This window comes from Lissotriton helveticus, chromosome 3_1 (assembly GCF_964261635.1).
Source record: "Lissotriton helveticus chromosome 3_1, aLisHel1.1, whole genome shotgun sequence".
Taxonomy (NCBI): domain Eukaryota; kingdom Metazoa; phylum Chordata; class Amphibia; order Caudata; family Salamandridae; genus Lissotriton; species Lissotriton helveticus.
Genome location: NC_136061.1, coordinates 724817363 through 724836043, shown reverse-complemented (window position 1 = coordinate 724836043; position 18681 = coordinate 724817363). Strand labels below are relative to the sequence as shown.

The 18681-nt window shown below is 43.5% G+C and overlaps 1 protein-coding gene across 2 annotated transcripts in view; it reads right to left on the bottom strand.

The window, feature by feature from the left end:
• The window catches only part of SPON1 (spondin 1), a 1249069-nt gene that overhangs the window by 963640 nt on the left and 266748 nt on the right, over positions 1 to 18681 (bottom strand). For both annotated transcript variants that reach the window (XM_078680877.1, XM_078680876.1), the window contains exon 3: positions 7773 to 7906. In XM_078680877.1, coding sequence (XP_078537003.1) covers positions 7773 to 7906 — 134 coding nt within the window. The remainder of the gene's footprint in view (positions 1 to 7772; positions 7907 to 18681) is intronic.

The window sequence follows — 18681 nt, the reverse complement described above, 5'->3', positions numbered from 1 at the left end:
ACTCATAGAAATTCACAGACAACAAAAACTTAATTCAAAGACCATTAAAATGAAGAAAGCAAAGATCTTGAGATCTTACCCACTCATATCACTCTGCTCTACAGGCAGATCCCTCATTTCAAAATTTAAATCCCCCTTCTGTAAGACCTCCACTCGTGAGGTAAGCTATAGAAGTAAAGTGTTTACAGGCTGCACTCATGGTCATCCCAAAGTTTCTGAAGGCTACCACCTATGAATAAAAAATTCTACCTACTATCACCCAGGAAATTGCTTCTAGGAGATGCTATAACACCTCTCAGCAAGATTTTCAAAACTCATTCTGTCATGAAACGTTCCTTGACACTATAAAAATAGGAAACATTCCACATGTGCTGAAATAGCCTAGTCTAGACCCAGATAATCTGGCTACCTACAACCCCCTCGCACACTTAAATTTAATTGGGAAAACATCAGGCAATTACTCCCCATGCAATTACAAGATCAGATCAGCATAGTTAACATTATACAGAACTGCCAATATGGCTTTAGCCCTATCTGAAGCTTAGAGACTCTGAATCTTAAAAAAATCAGTGAAGCTTTCTAGATTGCTGACAACTGGTATACATGCCTCTTGATCCTACTATATTGCATTGCAGCTTTCAACACAGTTGACCTCCAAACACTAACCCACACACTGCAAATATGCATGGCGTCTCTGACCTGGTCCGTCAATGGTTTATTTCTATCCTCACCAACCCTTACCAATTCATCCACATGGGGAGTTTAACATTCCAGGAACTGATCTGCTCCTGTGGAGTGGTGCTGGTTTATAACCCATCTCCCTTCAACCTCAACTGTGACAAGAAACACTACTTGACTGTGACATCAAAATCCATAAATATACCAATAATACACAACTATACCTGAAAATGTCTGCTGGTCACAACATCAATCATCTCAAAGTATGTCTTGATTCCATTCAGAATTAGCTGGCCATCACCTGCCTAGAACTCAAGCAGGCTAAGACAGAATACCTACTGTTCATCAAGCGTAACAAAAAAATCACAGATTCAAAACTTGTACTCCAAAATGACCTTAGAGAGGTTCAATCCCCCAGCTGACACAAAATGCAAAATCACTTGATGTCACCATTGACACAATCTATTTCAAAGAGGAACATATTGCCAAGAAAATCAAGATTCCATGGTGCTAACTCTATCTTCTGAAGAAAGTGAAACATTGCTGCACAGAAATTAACTTCAGAAAAATAGACTACAAATGGGAACTGGACTGAGACGATACCCTGCACTGCAGTCTTCCTTATACCATAACAGCTCTACTCTGAACGGCATCATACATGGAGCAGTACCTCTCATCGAAGGCCTATAGAATTTGAGGAGTATCAATCCAACGGGTGCCCCTCCGAGCCCGCAATGAGAAAACATGAAGACATGGCCTTCTTCATGTATGCTACTGGATCCAAACAATGTCTCTATATCATTAGTACTGTCCCAACCATTACTCAATTCAGAAAGGAGCTGAACCCCCGGTCCTACAGAGAACGCTATATCTCCCAATGTAATTTATCAAGCATGAAAGTCCTGATTCATTACAATCAGACAGGAGTCACAACTTAGGAATTCTTCTCTTGTTCAGCACACATTGCTCTCTAGCCAGTTTTGGACTCTTCAAATAAACACACAATATCATAGATACATACATCTATAGATTGAACACTATTTTTCTAGGATTATTAACGGTGCATCCTCTCATCATATGGCAATTAATGCATCAGAACCTTTGATGTCTAGCTGCATCTGGTCATGAGAGCTGAGCTATTTCTACTTCGAGAAAGCACCATTCTTGGAACATTAACGGTTTAAACACAAAAATAAACGACCCAGATTTTCAGGATTATGTCTCCCTTTTTGACATAATAGCGCTTCAAGAAACTTGGCTCACGGATCCATAGCACATCAAGGGTTATACATGCTTCGCCACACCAGCCTCAAGGACCAGCAGGTTTGACCATCACTTAGGTGGATTGGCTACCTATGTCTCCACCACAACAATAGCATCAGCAACCATTATGGTCTCAACTTTGAATACAACACTAGCAGTTAAAATAAAAATTGTCCTTGACGGGAAAGACGAGGAGGTATGCATAATCAATTCATATGTACATCCAAAAAATAAAGCGAAAGATTCAACTAAAATAACAACTCAACTGGCAAAGTACTCCACCCAGATGGAAAACCCACTCTTCTTTGTGACAGGGGACTTAAACCAAGACCTATTGGGCTCATCAGAAGGGGAGGAGGTACTGGTTCTAAAAAGAATACATAATGTTGCACCGCAAAGCGTCCTCCCAGATAAGAAAGCGGTTATTATGGCATTTTTTTCCTAACGACTTAGAACATCAAAATCTCCAAGCACTGAATGGATGATTTCCGGCAGACTCCCCTCCAGTCAATTCCTTTTACTCGACAAAAACAAGTTCCATACTGGATTACACGTTTGCAAGCCTTGCGCTGTTCCCTCACATCTCGGGGTACAGAATGGGCGACAAGGGTGATAGCGATCATCGCCCCCAGGAATGTCACATAGGATCAAACACTCCAATCTCAATCAGGCCTGACACAACATTGGGGCCGATTTATCTCTTTAACCAAAAGAGGATCAAATGCACAATCACTAACTCAATCTGTCAAGCCGAATCTGCTCTTCAACTCTTCGATGTCCAAGAATCCACTGCAGCCGGGCACATTACCTACTGGGCTCAGTACACGGCAAAACTGTTACAGAAGCTTGCAGTCAACTACCCCCCAAAAGATAACTTTTGCACAGAGGGCAGTAAACACAATCTAAACAAAGATCAGAGGGCACAACTAAGGAACCTCAAAAGATCAGCAAACATGACTCTACGCAAACTGAGAAATCTCCTAAAAACACCAGCTTACGAGTAATGCTGAAACAACAAAGAGCAGCGCTAAAACGATTTAAATGGAACACCAAAAGGGAGGGCGAAAACGAAGCATGGGCCAAACTCCTACACGACATCAACAGCAACAAGAGCGCCCGTTTCTGGGAAACAGTAAATGGCTTCATGCGCCCACAGCACAAAGAAAAAGTATCCCATATCTCTGAAGAAACCTGGACACAATATCTCTCCAGCCATTTCAACGATGACATAGAGCACCCAGGAGCTCATATTGGCATTAGTAAGATCCCAAAGAGAAACTGGAAAACGGACACGCTAAAGTCAAGGGGTCAGGCCTTCCCAAGCATCAACATCACCCACTCAGAGATATCGACGTGCCAGCAGTCAGACTTAATAAAAAAACAGATAGCAAAAGGCAGAAGAGAAGGTGGCCTGGGCCCAAACGGCATACCACCTGCCCTTTATAAAGCAAAGAATAAAGAGTGGTCCGACATTATGCAACCACTATTCTTTGAAATCAGAATATTAAACAAAATTCCAGAATCCTTGCAGGGTTTGACGATTGTCCCAATCCACAAAAAGGGAGATAAGGCCGAACCAAACAACTATCGCTTAGTAGCCCTGATTGACAACGAGGCAAAATATTTTGCCGGCACCATATTAGAGGAGCTCACACTTTGGGCTGAGTCAAATCAGATAATTCTGCTGAATCAGACAGGCTTTAGAAAAACAACTGGAACATCAACAAACATTCTTGCCATGTCAGTAATTATTGATGCAGCAAAAACATCCAAGATTCCCTTACATCTGTGCTATATTGACTTCAGCGCCGCATTTGATAACATCGAGAGAGGCAGACTTTGGGGGAAACTAGCGCAATGGGGCCTACCACAGCCAACCCTAAATATGCTAATGCTCCTCCACATTGACACCTGGGTGAAGGTGAAATTAGGAAGCGGCACTCACCTGTCCTCAAAAGTACCAACTACTAAAGGCTTGAAACAAGGGTGCGTGCTTGCACCAACCTTGTTCAATCTTTTTATGGTGGACCTATCGAAAGTGCTTGATGCCTGCAACTCTCACTCCCAAAGGGTAGGCGGAAAAACCTTGAGTAACCTTCTGTATGCAAATGACGTTGTGCTACTCAGTCACACTTACATTGGCCTTCAACGTCTTCTTACCGAAATGCAGAATTACGCCAAGGAAAATAACTTAAAAATAAATCTCAGCAAGACACGAACAATGTCAATTAATGCCAACAAAAAACAATGCAAGAGCTGGCTGCTCGGTGACACAAAAATTGACCCAGCTTGCGAGTATAAATACCTGGGAGTCATATTTGATAAAGAAGGCTCTTTCGCGTACCAGAAGTAGGAAATAAGGAGGAGAGGCTCATTGATTTCCTTGACAATGAAAAATCTGGCAACCAAACTGATGGGTTCGATCATGACCCCGTTTCTGAAGGTAAACCAGGCAAAACTGCTGCCCTCGATCACTTATGGCAGCGAGGCAATGCGGGGAAGGGACTCCAAGGATCTGGACAGCATACAGGTCAAGGCCTACAGAACAATGTTCTCGCTTCCAACTTATACATCTCTAGCTCAAATAAGACTGGAGTTCAGCCTGAAAACACAAGATCTAGCCAGGCAAAGAGCATACATCATTTGCTGCCACAAATTAAGAAGCGCTACCACAAACACACTAAACTCTCTGTTATGGAGTGATATACAAAGCAGGGACACTTCAGAGGCAAGAAAGTACCTCCAGTCAGCTTTGGAGGTCACCAAACTCTCCGAGCTCTGGGACAAACAGCTTGGGCATAGCAACTTCAAAAAAATAGTCTGGAAAAATGTCAAATCACTTTCCTTACTGAAGGACAATGTTTTATTCTCAAAAAGATCACATGCATGGATGACTCTAAACTCCTACAAATCATTAATGCCACAAACATACTTTAACCAGGGGTACCCCAGAGCCATAAAAATGAGCTTTTTAAAGCACAGACTAGGGATTCTGCCATGCTCAGGGCACTTATCACCATGGCTGAGGAAGGATGGCAATGAAACCTGCAGGCTATGTAACTCCAGCAATGGTGACATCCTTCATGTAATCTGCTTATGTGAAGACTTGCAACAAGCCTGTCAAACGCTTCTTAAAGACCAATTTAAGCAGAGAGGGATTGGCACCAGAAGGCAAGCGGTGCTTGCCTGTCTGAATCCATCAAATACGCAACTAAACTGCAGATTTGTGAAATTCCTGAGAGTGGCCGAACAGAGAATGCCAAAATTGGCGGAAAATACTACAGAAGTAGGCCGATCAGCAGATGGACACTCAATGTCATCTTACTGAACATGTCTTTCTAGCACTAGTGCTTCATCGTTGAGCAAGCAGAGCTCATGGGGCAACCACAGTAACTGGCTGAATAGGACGAGAGCTTTTTAACACAGAGTCCAGGACTGCAGATAGTGAAAAAAAGCGCTCTATCCAGCTTTGCTGAGTTTCTTAATAACCCAAATGAATTTTCTATTTTATGACCTATTTTAAGTGTTTTATAAGGGTGTTTTAAGAATTTTTGAAACCTTTCTTGCAATGGTTTTAAATAACTACGCAAATAATAAAATTTGAACCTTTGAACCATTCAAGCCTATGCCGCACTACATTTTGCAGAGGTCTGCAGATAAGGTAATACTGCAGACGTCATCATCTATTAAATGATGTGATAAAATTGTGTCAGAGGAGAATATTAAAAGTTGCTGAGGTAATGCTCCATGCGGATATCGTGGCATTTATAAATGTTTCTGTTACCTTTTGGTTTCTTTACAGGGTAAGTGATAAGACACGATTTGGCCCTACGAATGTCCAGTATATGAAGTAAATATCAATTAGAGGTCTGTTTCTATGTTATTCTGAACATATGTGATACCAAAGGGGATGATGGACGGAGCGCTTGAGCAAATCAATCACTCACCCCCAGTCAACTGATCTGGGTTTAATCCATCACCATTCTTTAGCTCACTCCACCACCCCAGTTCAGACATGGCCATATGCAAATCAGTCCGACCCTGTGCCTCAGGGGAACATTCCAGCCCGAACTGCCAAGCCATGTCTTCCCTGGACCGGAAACAATCATCCTGGGACCAGTTTCGGATTTATAACCCTAATCAGCCAGGCTATCTTGAATCTAGTGGTAGAGTGAGCAAGGGACCCAAGTCTGGGCATACCCTGCCAACTTAGGGCGAACAAAGCGATACCAAAGGGGATGATGGACGGAGCGCTTGAGCTAATCAAACACTCACCCCCAGTCAACTAATCTGGGTTTAATCTATCATCATTCTTTAGCTCACTCCACCACCCCAATTCATACATGCCATATGCAAATCAGTCTGACCCTGTGCCTCATGGGAACAGTCCAGGCCGAACTGCCAAGCCATGTCTTCCCAAGACCGTAAACAAGCATCCTGGGACCGGTTTCGGAATCATAATCCTCATCAGTCAGGCTATCTTGAATCCAGTGGTAGAGTGAGCAAAGGACCCACGTCTGGGCATACCCTGCCAATTTAGGGCAAACAAAGCGATACCAAAGGGGATGAAGGATGGAGCACTTGAGCAAATCAAACCCTCACCCCCAGTCAACTGATCTGGGTTTAATCCATCACCATTCTTTAGCTCACTCCCCACCCTAGTTCAGACATGGCCATATGCAAATCAGTCTGACCCTGTGCCTCATGGGAACAGTCCAGCCCGAACTGACAAGCCATGTCTTCCCTGGACTGGAAACAAGCATCCTGGGACCGGTTCCGGATTCATAATCCTCATCAGCCAAACATATGTATCCATCTTTGGTATTCCTCTTTTGTGTAAGTATCCCTAATCAAAAATAAATTTAAAAAGCACCTTGCAATAACTTTGTGGGACCAATAAAAGGTTTACTGCAATTGCAGCAACAAAAGCAAGCATGACTTCCTGGATAATCTTGTGTTCTTGATGTGACAACATGTTACAAAATATAAGAAATTTACAACGTTGGTTCATGGTGACAAAAATGATATATTGCGTACAGAAAATGTGGTCATCAAAAGGGTTTTAATCGCAGTGCAAATGCAATTACCTTTCAAAAGAGGCTACAGTTTTGTCTGACCTACCAACGTCTTGGAACGCTTACATGTTCGCCGCCATTTGTGCATCTGGTGACTTTTGATTCGGAGTTTACAGTTGATTGGTCCACGAGCACAGAAAATACCAAGCAATCATCCACTAATACGGGCTTCTAAAAGCGCAACTACAAATTGCAACACTTTCTATTAAAATACTAAGCGTTTACCAAGTTCCCGTTTTTAAATTGTACAAGAAAGGCTGGTCCCTGTTTTTCATCTCTCAGATATTTTTACCTTATCCATAAGTCATTTACGAACATGAAAACACATGGCTGATGTGTGAACAATAGCTACTCCATTTGATATTTTATTATGGGGAACAATTCATCATATGCATAGTCAATGTATTTCCAAAGGAAAATAAATATAGTAAGGTACAAACAAGTTTGTTAAATAAAAAGCAACCCATCTTCAAATCTATGCCACATGTGTTTTGCGATTTTTTGGGGGGTAAACTAGTGTGTATATATATTCTCGGGTGATAAAGTGTGATGAGATAAAAAAAAATGTATTAACTTGTTTTGGATTACTATATTTTTAAACTATTATGCAATGCAATAATTGCTAAAAAAAAAGCTCATGTACTTTATTCTGAATTGCAATATGCCATTTATGTCTGCTCATAATATCCTAATTCAAATAGCTGCAAAAAATCGAAGCTGACAAGTTATGGACAGAGTGACATTCAAAAAACTTACTTCAGAATAACACAACCGCTCCCTGCGGAGGGAGCCGTCCAAAACACTTGAATCCGTGTTCGCCGCCTTGGTGTGCTCTCAGTGACGGCAACAGGGCAGTTACTCAAGAACTGTGTTTCCTCTTCATCTATAATCTGAAAGCAAAACAGATTTTCAGTGTTCCACACATTTTCAATAACAAATTGGTATGCATTTTGAGGCACTAAATTGTGCTTGGATTTGTCCTTGAGCGTGCTCAAATCAATTGTTTGCTGGTGTTATTCGGTTCAAAACCACACAGTGGCTGGAAAAGCTGCCATGTTAAGAGTTAAGAGATGTATTTAGTTTTGAACACTGCTGTAAATCAACCTACAAAGGTTAACATGACCTTAATAATTTTTATTGTCACAAAATTGTTTGCTGGCAGAAAGATGACAACAGAGGTATCTCTCATTTCCACTATTTATGTGTGCACCAGAGGGAAACATACATTTTGAAACAGCTGAACAAACTATCTGATAAAGCTGCCACACTCAAAGATTGATACCCTGAGGCACAAGTTCATCAATGCAGCATGTTCACAGTGTGATGGAATCTTCATCTTCCATCTTGATGTCCTCGGTAGAAAGTGTCTTGGCTTGACACAGCCATATATTCATCGGATCGTGGAAAAACAAACATGGCGGCTTATAATTGACTCGAGTGCCTGCCTTGCATCTGTACAAAGCTATGTGGGTTTGTTTCAATAGCTCTGCTGGTAAATCTACAAGATGTAAAATACACACAAACACGAGTTTGATATACCTACAATAAAAAGAGCTCAAATAACACACTTTAATGCGTGAGCAGGCAATCTAGTCAAGGATTTTTTCTCTGCATTCTGATAATGGTATCTACGAACTTCTGGTGCAATAAACGGGACTACATGCCGCAGAATGCAAAGACAAATCCTTGACTGGCTCAGAGACTCACACCTTAAACTGGGTCATTTGAGAGCTGTGAAACATTGCCAATGGGCGTTCATAAAATATGTGTTGTTCAAATCAAATCAAATCAAAAATTACTTTATTCGTGTTTCATATGAAAGACATAAAAGTACAGATAAAAATACATTTCATACACAGTAGATAGGGGAGTGTGTTTTACTTTACAGCCTAATTGTCTTTCTTAATCTGATCATACATTTGAAAAAACTCACTATACATCCCATCGTCAATTCATCTTCCATGCATTGCATCTTTAAAAATGCGGCTCTACATTGTCTTCCATACTGTTTTAAGATCGGTAATAAAAACTCCCTCCTTGGCATCATATAAAATCTGCAGAATAAAGTTGCATGCAGTGTAGATTGTGTTGAACTACTATCGCACGGGCATAGTACTAGAGTACGTGACCAATCGTTTGTCACTGGGAATGTAATAATTCTATGCACAATACCTAGTCGGAAACGTGTCAATAGCATTCGGTCAAAGGGGTATGTGACATACAACAGATATGGCTGAATTCCAGTGCATACTAACATTTTTTTTAACACAGATTTTATTGAAGTTTTAAGCATTAAGAACATACATCATTTTCAGATGGTCCCCGAATGCATGTTGCTCGCTTTATGTCCTATGTGCCAATGCAGACAGAATAGAATATTGCGTCACCATTCTGCGAGTCAGTTGCACTCCCTGCAATCTCAGTGTGCAGTGCCCAGCCGTTTTGGTGACAGGTGTCATATCGTCGCCACCTAGCAGCACATTTCCTCAGGGCACCAGCCGTTTAATCCTCAAGCATGATAGACATAGACTCCTTGCCTTCAATTGACCAAGTAACCGAACATCCAATTCTCTCTCCCCCCCTCAACATGCTCACACCCGAACTTCCCCCACCCCTCCCACCCTATCCTCCTCCCTCCCCTCAGACATGCCACTGCTCCAGCACTATGTGTGCCACCCACAATGTATTCCAACCTCTCCAATGGAGCCCCGCGTCAGTGGTCTTATTGTCCTCCGAAGGAAAGCGCCCGATCATGGGACCCCACCGCCCGCCTACTTGGTCATTGCACTGCCCGCACCCTGGGTCCTGCACAATCTACATGGTAGGGAAGTTCAGGGGGATCCGTCCTCGTCGTCAGTCGGGTCCTTAAGTAGGTCTGTCAGTGCTACCCAGGCTCTGGCTGTGTCCCATAGCTTGTCATTGTCAGATCTTCGAGCTAGTTGGAGTTGGAGCGTCCCCTCATAGTCCGCCCACTTAAGGAATTCTCTGAGCCAACGCCCCGCACTAGGGCCTGCAGCCGCTTTCCAATGACTGGTTATCTCGCGCTTGGCTAGAACCAGCCCCAGATCCAAAAACCTGCTGGTAGTTTTGTTGCGGGCAGTGTGGGGGATCCAGTGCATACTAACATAATGTGATTTTTCATAACAGAATTTTTTTCTTTCTACGCAGACCAGCGCTTATCTTCCAGGTAAGTCAAGTATTCCCTTTTCAGTAGCTTCCTGGAAGTAATCTCCATACAATCTGGACTTGAGAACATCTCTGGATGTCCAAATTCAACTGTCGTTTCCTTGATATGTCTCAATCATGGGATACAATGTGCATTATCAAGTTTTAGGCAATCCGTAATATCATCAGAGTGGCACTGATAGTAAATAAAAGCGCCACCTGCACCACCATCCCCTCCGATGCGATTAAGGGCTGTGAATCCCTTGCGTTTTCTATTGTGTTATCGCCGCACTATTCTGTTAAAGGTCTCCTGGTGTATAGACCCCCAGGGCCCACGGGCACTTTCTTTGAAGAGCTCCAGTTGATAACCTCGTCGCTGGTACTCAAGTCGGAGCATTGTATAGTAGCTGGCGACTTTAATATCCACATGGACGATGAAACGGACGTCGACACGATAAAAATGCTGGACGTTATAGCCCCTCTTGGCTTGTCGCCCTATCATTGTGGACCGACTCATGAGAAGGGCCATATCCTGGATTTGATCTTCTCGACCTCTCCCATAGAGATTCTTGCACCCATTCAGGTGCTGTGGTCGGATCACAGGTTGGTCAAATACTACTTTACGGAGGTTAGAAAATCATCTTGTGCCCTCCGGCAGTCTGCCCTAGGATCTAGGGCACTACATCGGGTCACTCCTGAATTGCTGAAACAGGCATTTGTGGCTAATCCCTGTATTCTGACAGGGGATTTAGATAGGGATGTAGAGCGGCTGCAACTATGGCTTACGGAGAGGCTGGATGATCTTGCTCCGGTGAAGCCCCCCCGTAATATAGAAAAGCGGGTGTCTGCCCCGTGGTTTACGGAAGCTTTGATGGCCTCACAACGCCAATGTAAGGTGGCTGAAAGAGCGTGGCGTGCGAAATATGACCCGGTGGCCAAACTTGCCTACAGGTCCTCTGTAAAAGCCTATCACCGCGATATCCTCTCTGAGAAGAGAGGTTATTTCGCGAGGAAAATCGAGACTGCCTCAAACTCCTGCAAGGAGTTATTTGCCATTGTGCGGGAATTTACGGCCCCGCGCTCATTGTCGAATCAGGCCCCTCCTTCAGAGTCGTGGGTCACTGACATTGCCAACTTCTTTATTTCTAAGATTAAGCTGATCCAGGACTCTTTTCCCTTGCAGGAGCCAGAGTTGCCCTGCCAAGTGGAGGATGTTTCGGTCTCCATGGCTATTGTGGACCCGGTTTTGGCAGTTTTTCCCCCTCTTTCCGCTGCTTCATCATTGGATCTGATGACGTGTCTTAAATCTGGCTCCCCCCGGGATGCTTGCCCCGCCAAATTTCTGGCGAAAATGGCGGAAGTCATCAATCCCTGGGTGAACCCCCTGCTGAATTGTTCTCTTAGGCAGGGTGTGGTTCCTCAGTTATGGAAGCAGGCGATGATTATTCCTCTGCTTAAAAAGCCTGGCCTGAATGCAGAGGTGTTGGCCAATTATAGGCCTATTTCGCTGCTACCTGCTTTCGCCAAAATTCTTGAAAAACATGTGCATAGGGTGCTTGCCGACTATCTGGAGTCACATGACCTACTGCACCCCACCCAATCTGGTTTCCGCGCCAATCTGAGTACAGAAACAGCACTCCTGGAAGTCTCGGAGGCGATTAAGGAGGTGCTGGATTCAGGTGGCAAGGCGATGCTGGTGATGTTAGATCTGTCGGCGGCCTTTGACACCGTTCCCCACGAGGGGCTCCTCGCTAGACTTTTGGAGATCGGTCTAAGGGGGACGGTGTTCAGTTGGTTTAGATCTTTCCTGGCGGGCCGTCGACAAACGGTGTGGGCCTCCGCCTGCTCCGCCGAGATGTCGCCATTGGGTGTCGGAGTCCCACAGGGCTCAGTGTTGAGCCCAACTCTCTTCAACATCTTTATGACCCCTTTGGCGGCTCTGGCGGAGTCTTTCGGGGCCCAGATCGTTTCCTACGCCGATGACACCCAGCTCCTCTTTACCTGCGAGAAAGGCGTGGATTTCGACGGAGAGAGTATCCGGGGTTGCCTTGGGGCTGTTTTTAACTGGTTCCAACATAACAGCCTCAAGAGCAACTCGGATAAATCGGAGGTCCTCTTCTTCGGGTGCAGTTCTGATCCAGATTGGAAGGAGTGGTGGCCAGAGAACATGTTTCCCCCGGCGGATTCTGCCCAGGTGGCTAAAAACCTGGGGATTAAGATGGACAATGGCCTTACATTTCGCTCCCAGGTAATTGGTCTCACTGGCACCTGTTTTGGCCTGCTTCGGATGTTGCGAAAGTTCCTCCCTTTACTATCGGAGGAACACAGGAAGATAACAGTGCAGGCGATAGTCGGCTCGAGAATTGATTATTCTAACATCCTGTATCTCGGCCTGCCAGACTATCTGCTACAACGGCTGCAGGTGGTCCAGAACTCGGCAGCACGGGCTATCTTTGGATAACCTCGCCGTGCCAGAGCCTCTGGACTCCTGCAGTCACTGCACTGGCTTCCCGTCCAGAAGCGGATTATTTTCAAGGCCTTAACCTTGGCGCATAAAGCTCTTCATGCCTCAGGAGCAAAATACTTCCAAAAAAGGCTAGCCTTTTATCATCCGGCCAGGGCTCTGAGGTCCGGATCCTTGTTTCTTGCCACAGTTCCTCGTATAAAAAGGGCCCGCATTGGAGGCCGCTCTTTTAGACTGCTGGCCCCGCAGTTGTGGAACATGCTACCAGTAACATTGCGTAGTACACCAAATCTACTGGCGTTCAGGAAGGGTCTCAAGACGTGGCTCTTTACTTCTTAGTTGTCCCCCTTGTGGTTTTTTTCTGGATCCCTCTCTGGTCTTTTTCGTGTTATGTTGTGAGACAGGTGTGCAACCAAAGCGCCGGGACACTCTTCTGAGTAGCCGTGCGCTATACAAAACCAAGATAACATAACATAACATAACATCCTGATTAAAGATTGCTTCTGGGAAGTTCCATATCTTGTGCCATAGTAAAAGAGGATCAGATTTTATGATATCTACAATATTACGCAGACCAACCTCAGAGTGACAGATATGTATGGCAGTTGATTTAGGTACGGCCAATAGATAACGCAAGAAATTATTTTCACAGGCCTGTAGGGAGTTTGCATTTGTAAATCCCCATATGCCGGCACCATATGTGGCAGTTGAAACGCATTTGGTCTTATATATTGCCAGCAATTCTGGAACCGGCCGTGAACCCAGTTGTCGTAACATGCTAACAAGTGCCCCAGTAGCTTTTATAAACATAATTTTGCGGGCCACTATTGCAGATGGCCAGGTGCCATTCTGGCCAAAATGTATCCCTAGGTAGGCAACATTTTTTACACATTCAATTTTTTTTACCATTAATAGAGGTGTTACAATTGTTTTTGGTTCTTTTCCCACACTTCATGCTATATGTTTTGCTTATGTTTACCTGCAGCCCCCTCTCCTGCATATAGCTGACAAGTTCTCTGTAGACCTATAGGGTCCTTGACATTAAAACTGCGTCGTCCGCATACAATAATATTGGTACAGGGTTTCCTTTAATGGCCGGATAGCCGTGGGGAAGCTTGGCCAATAGATCACCCAAGCTATTGATATATAGTATGAAGAGGAATGGGGCAAGGACGCATCCCTGCCTCAGTCCTTTTCCAATGCCAAATCTAGCCGAGCACTCCCCATTTTTTCCAAGTCTCACCCTGGCTCCTGCCTCGCGGTAAAGTTCTCTAATAAATAATAAAATGTCATTTTCAATGCCCATCTCCTGTAAAATATCCCATAATTTGTTATGTATCACACAGTCGAACGCAGAAGATAGGGCGACAAATGTAAAGAACATATTTCCATTTTTGGCCCTTGTGTATTTGTCTATGATAAGATTGAGATTCAAGCCTTGTTCTATTGTGCCGAGTCCAGCCTTGAAACCATATTGTAGCCTTGATAAAACTTCCTTTTCCTCGGCCCATAATTGTAATTTGTTTAAAATTACCTGCCCAGCCACCTTTAAGAATGAATCTGAAAGTAATATAGGTTGGTAACATTTAGGGTAATCACGGTTTCCCTTTTTAAAAATAGGTATTAAAATTGCATCTGACCAAGTCTATATAAAACCAGTTTGACAGCATTTATTTAAAACATTCATTAAAAGTGGGGCCCAAATATCAGTGTTTGACCTGTAAACATCAACCGGGACACCATCTGGCCCTGGGGCTTTACCAGGGGTGCTTTTCTGTATAGCTGCGATTATCTCATCCACAGTCAAGCTAATATCCAGAGGGTATACCGATATGCTTTTCTGTGTCCTATTTGTACCCTCTGTCCCATCGCTTCCTGTTTGTGGTATATCCCTCCCTGGCTCGTTAGCTATAGGGGATGTATCGGCTCGATATAGGGCACTGAAATAGCCAATCCAGCTATCTTCTGGGATAGCTATGTCTTCTTTGTCACAGTCCCTCACCGTTAGGTTTGGGGAGTCCACTATCTTCCAGAACTTTACATTATCTTTCTGTAGGCAGGCTTCATGTAGATCTAGCCATACTTCCTCTTTTAGTTTTTGCTTTTTATTCTTTTGGGCCTGTTTATAAACTAGTCTCGCATTCCTTATCTCTTCTCTGTCCTTGGGTATTTTTTTAAGGACTATTTTTAGCTTTTTGTGTGCTTTGGTGCATTCATTATCAAACCATCCCCTTTTTTTATGCGATCCCATCTTTTATTTAACTGTGAGGATTTTATTAATCTTGGCTGAGATATTCACAAAAGCGTTTATCACATATATTCCCTTGTTGCCCTCTGCCAGGAACACTTTAAAATCCTCTTGTGTTTCATGTACAAGTTGCCCCATGAACACAATGGGATCTACCTTCTGCCATTTTAGGGTGTATCCATTTCTGCTTACCAGGCTAAATTCATGATTATATAAGGAACCCTCATCTCCTGCATTGTGGGTAGTACCATACGCGAATAAGAGTGAGGCACTGACAGGATGATGGTCACTCAATGCATTACATAGTGTTACCTAAGTTAAAAGCTTTATGGCATTCTTATTTTTTGAAAACAGAACAAAGTCAATTGTCGTATGACAACCTCTCCCTATTTATGTTGGCTTAAAAGCTACTGAAGGGGTACATAACTCATTGGCAAAATCTAAATTAAATTCGGACACAATTTCATTCAGCATATCGCCCATAATTGTATGTTTAAAATGTGGTGGAGCATCATCTGTTTCCTCCCCCAGTCCGCAGATTCCATTATGGTAATGCCTACATAGATGACAGTTAAAATCCCCTCCCCATATGCAGCACGATTCCCCAATTGGTCTCTCTCGGAGTTTCATCAAATCACATTGGAATTGGTTCACGACACTGAGGATTGATTTCTTTGGAACATTGTTATAAAAATTGTCAATTATCAAGCAGCCATCACCCTTCCCTTGCAACTCCACAATCTTATAAAAAAACATTAGTTCCTTCAAACGTTACTTTCCTCACATTTAGCATATTTGAGATATAAGTAGATAGGCCGCCTTTAGGTCTACCTGCTTTACTAGGAAGAGCTGGGGTATGATACGTCCGGTATCCCTCCATATGGTACTCAATAATCTTCCAGGTCTCTTGTAGACAGATTATCTGATGCTCATCCACAGTCTTCAACCAAGCTGGATCATGTATCTTTCCTGCCAAACCCGCTATATTCCAAAACACTATATTACAATATTGATTCCCTGATGGTTGGGGCCTAGCAGATGGGTTCGGGTTTATGGGGTTTAAGATGTCATTAGGGATGCTTTTATCTAGTTGGTCCGTTCCATGAGTTACAATTTCTAAGTATACTATTGCTTGATTATTAGAGGGCTGGGAGTCGGACATCTGGCAGTTGTCCACAGGGTCGTCTGCCTCATGTTCGACTCTAGAGATGGTTAACAGCTTTTTCTCCTACCTTCTCTCTGAAGCTGTACAATTAGTTGGGATATGACACTTGCTTTTTATCCAAGGATGATAATGGGTCAAATCTATTTTGTATGGCCACATTAAAAGGGTTCCACCTTGATATATAATTCTGTGCCGATAGTGTGGATTGTCCTTCGAAACTTAGGGGTTTGTAGAAGAAGTCTTGTGTGAGCACACACATTTCTCCTTCATGTAGGTGTGTTTTACCTATTCTGGACAGTAAAGCTTGGATAAGTCTGGGATCTCTAAATGTTAGGACAACTCAATCCCCGGCCACCATTTTCCCTCTATTGCCTACCCAACTGACACAGCGGGCCATTTTAAAGTTTGCAAATAGGGCTTCACCCAGGCCAGTTTTATCCCCTAACCATGAAAGCGATTTATTGCGCAAGGTTTCCCATGATTCTTGAGCCGCTTCTGGTAATAGTGGGGCATTTGCTATTACAATGACATACGGTGATGCGGCCGGCGGCAGGTCTAAATGACTGCCGTTAATTTTAGGTGTCGGCCTCTCTGTTCTTTGACTCACGTCTTGTCCCTTAATTTTTTGTGAGTCCTGGGTCTGCCTCAGATTGTCCTGGTTGGCCATGGTATTACTATTAAAAATATTGGCTGACTGTATCTGGTCATTTTTCTTTATAGGGCCATTCGTACATAAAATTACCGGATTCAATGGCTGTATGAAGCTACCCTGTACCAGTAGATTAGTGTTATTGTTATTAAGCCTTAGTTGATGGTCATTTTTTAATTGAATCTCAATGGCCTCCACTTTTTCAAGTAGGTTTCCCATTGTGCCGTTAGGAAAGTATACATTTTATCTAGGGTTTTTGTGATATTAACCAAATCCTTTCTATATTCCTCTACAGGGTATCCATTTTTTTCAATTCCAGCTCCTGTCTGTTCCTTATTTTGAGTTGGCCTAGCCAGCTTATTAGTCACTTTTCTATTTATCCCTGATGTTTTTCTATTTTTAGCCAAATTTATATTCCCATCTTTGGAATCATTACCTTGATTTGTTGCAGGATTTTTTGTACTTTTTGATGGGGGTTCAATCTCCTGTTCGGAGTCAGTCACCTCACTATGGTCTGAAGTATCCAAAACACACCCATATATTACACCCAACTTAGCTGCTCCTACATTTGTTGTTTCACCCTGACTTTGTAGTGTTTCTCCCCAGCACTTAAATCTACAGTTAAGGATAACCTACCCTGTGATAGTGCCTCTTCTACAGAAATTATTTGTTCCTTAATGGCACCCATGGCCCCGTTTAGGTATGTCATCAAAGACTGTTGCCCTCCTCTCCCCCCAGTTCCTGAGTTAGTACTGGGACTAGGGGAGGAGGAAGCGTTCTTTCTTTTTCCCATGGTGTAAGGATGATACTATCTCGTATCCTCAAGCGAGATTATACTAATACAAAAGCAGCACACCACTTGTGTAAATTACAGGGAATACTAATGTATCGGTAAATGGAAGGGAAGTATAGGGAGAATTTATGTCAGCAGTAGATAACCAGTGTTGTATTTTGTCAGTACAGAGCGCTATATAAGGTTGTGCAAATTATGCTGGGGATGGGGTAGGGGGGATAAAGTGCCAAAATTCAAGCTACTATAGTAAAGTGCAAATAATGCTGGGGTGGGGGTAGGAGAATAAAGTGACAACGTGCTATAGCTATGGCTGAATGCCAATATGAGGGTGGGGTTACTTATGGTAGAGAAATGTGCAAATATGTGGAATTGTACCAGGGCAGGAATATAATGAATAAAGTGCCTATGTGCAAACCACGGGAGTCTAAAAATAGTTATTTAAAATGTACCCACGATCTGTAAAAAACAATGTGCAAAAATAGATGCCAATCTGTACCAAATTCGGGAGTATGAGCATAAGGTGCCTATGTGCCAATGCTGTAGTACGTAAGTTCCATGAATATTAATCAAATACACATAAGAAATTAATACTATGCATCAAATATTGTAAATCATCCTCCCATAAAATACCACAACCCGGCAGTTAAAAGTTGGTCCTAGATGCTATCTAAAAAAACTATTAAAAAAAAAAAAGGACACTAATTTATGCCAGTCAATCTTGGTTATGTAGGGGGCTTTTACACGCACAGCAGTACTAGGATCAAGGAGCAGTTCGAAACGTTCACCAACTTTCCCAGTTATGCGGGACAAGAGTCAGAAAAAACAACGTCTATTAGAGGCTAAGGGTCTCACCATCCATGGGCGTTACACCAAATGCCAGTCCTCAAAAGCAGGTATCCCAGACGTTAATGGGGGGCCCAGCCCAGCCTCAATCGGCCACAGACGGCCACAGACAGCCAAGGACGGGCCCGCCCTTGGCCCGGGCTTCGCCCGCGCGCGTCCCGCGCCCGTTAGCCCTCGGTGGAATATATGGCCAATTGACAACAGGAACTGGAAGCTCCCGCCTCACGCGAGACCGCGCTGCCCTCTGGGTAATGTAGTCTGGGCAGCGCGCGGTCCGCAGGTCCGGCGGGGGCTATGCAGGGGGCCAGTACTCTTCAAGCGGGCAAAACAGGAACCCT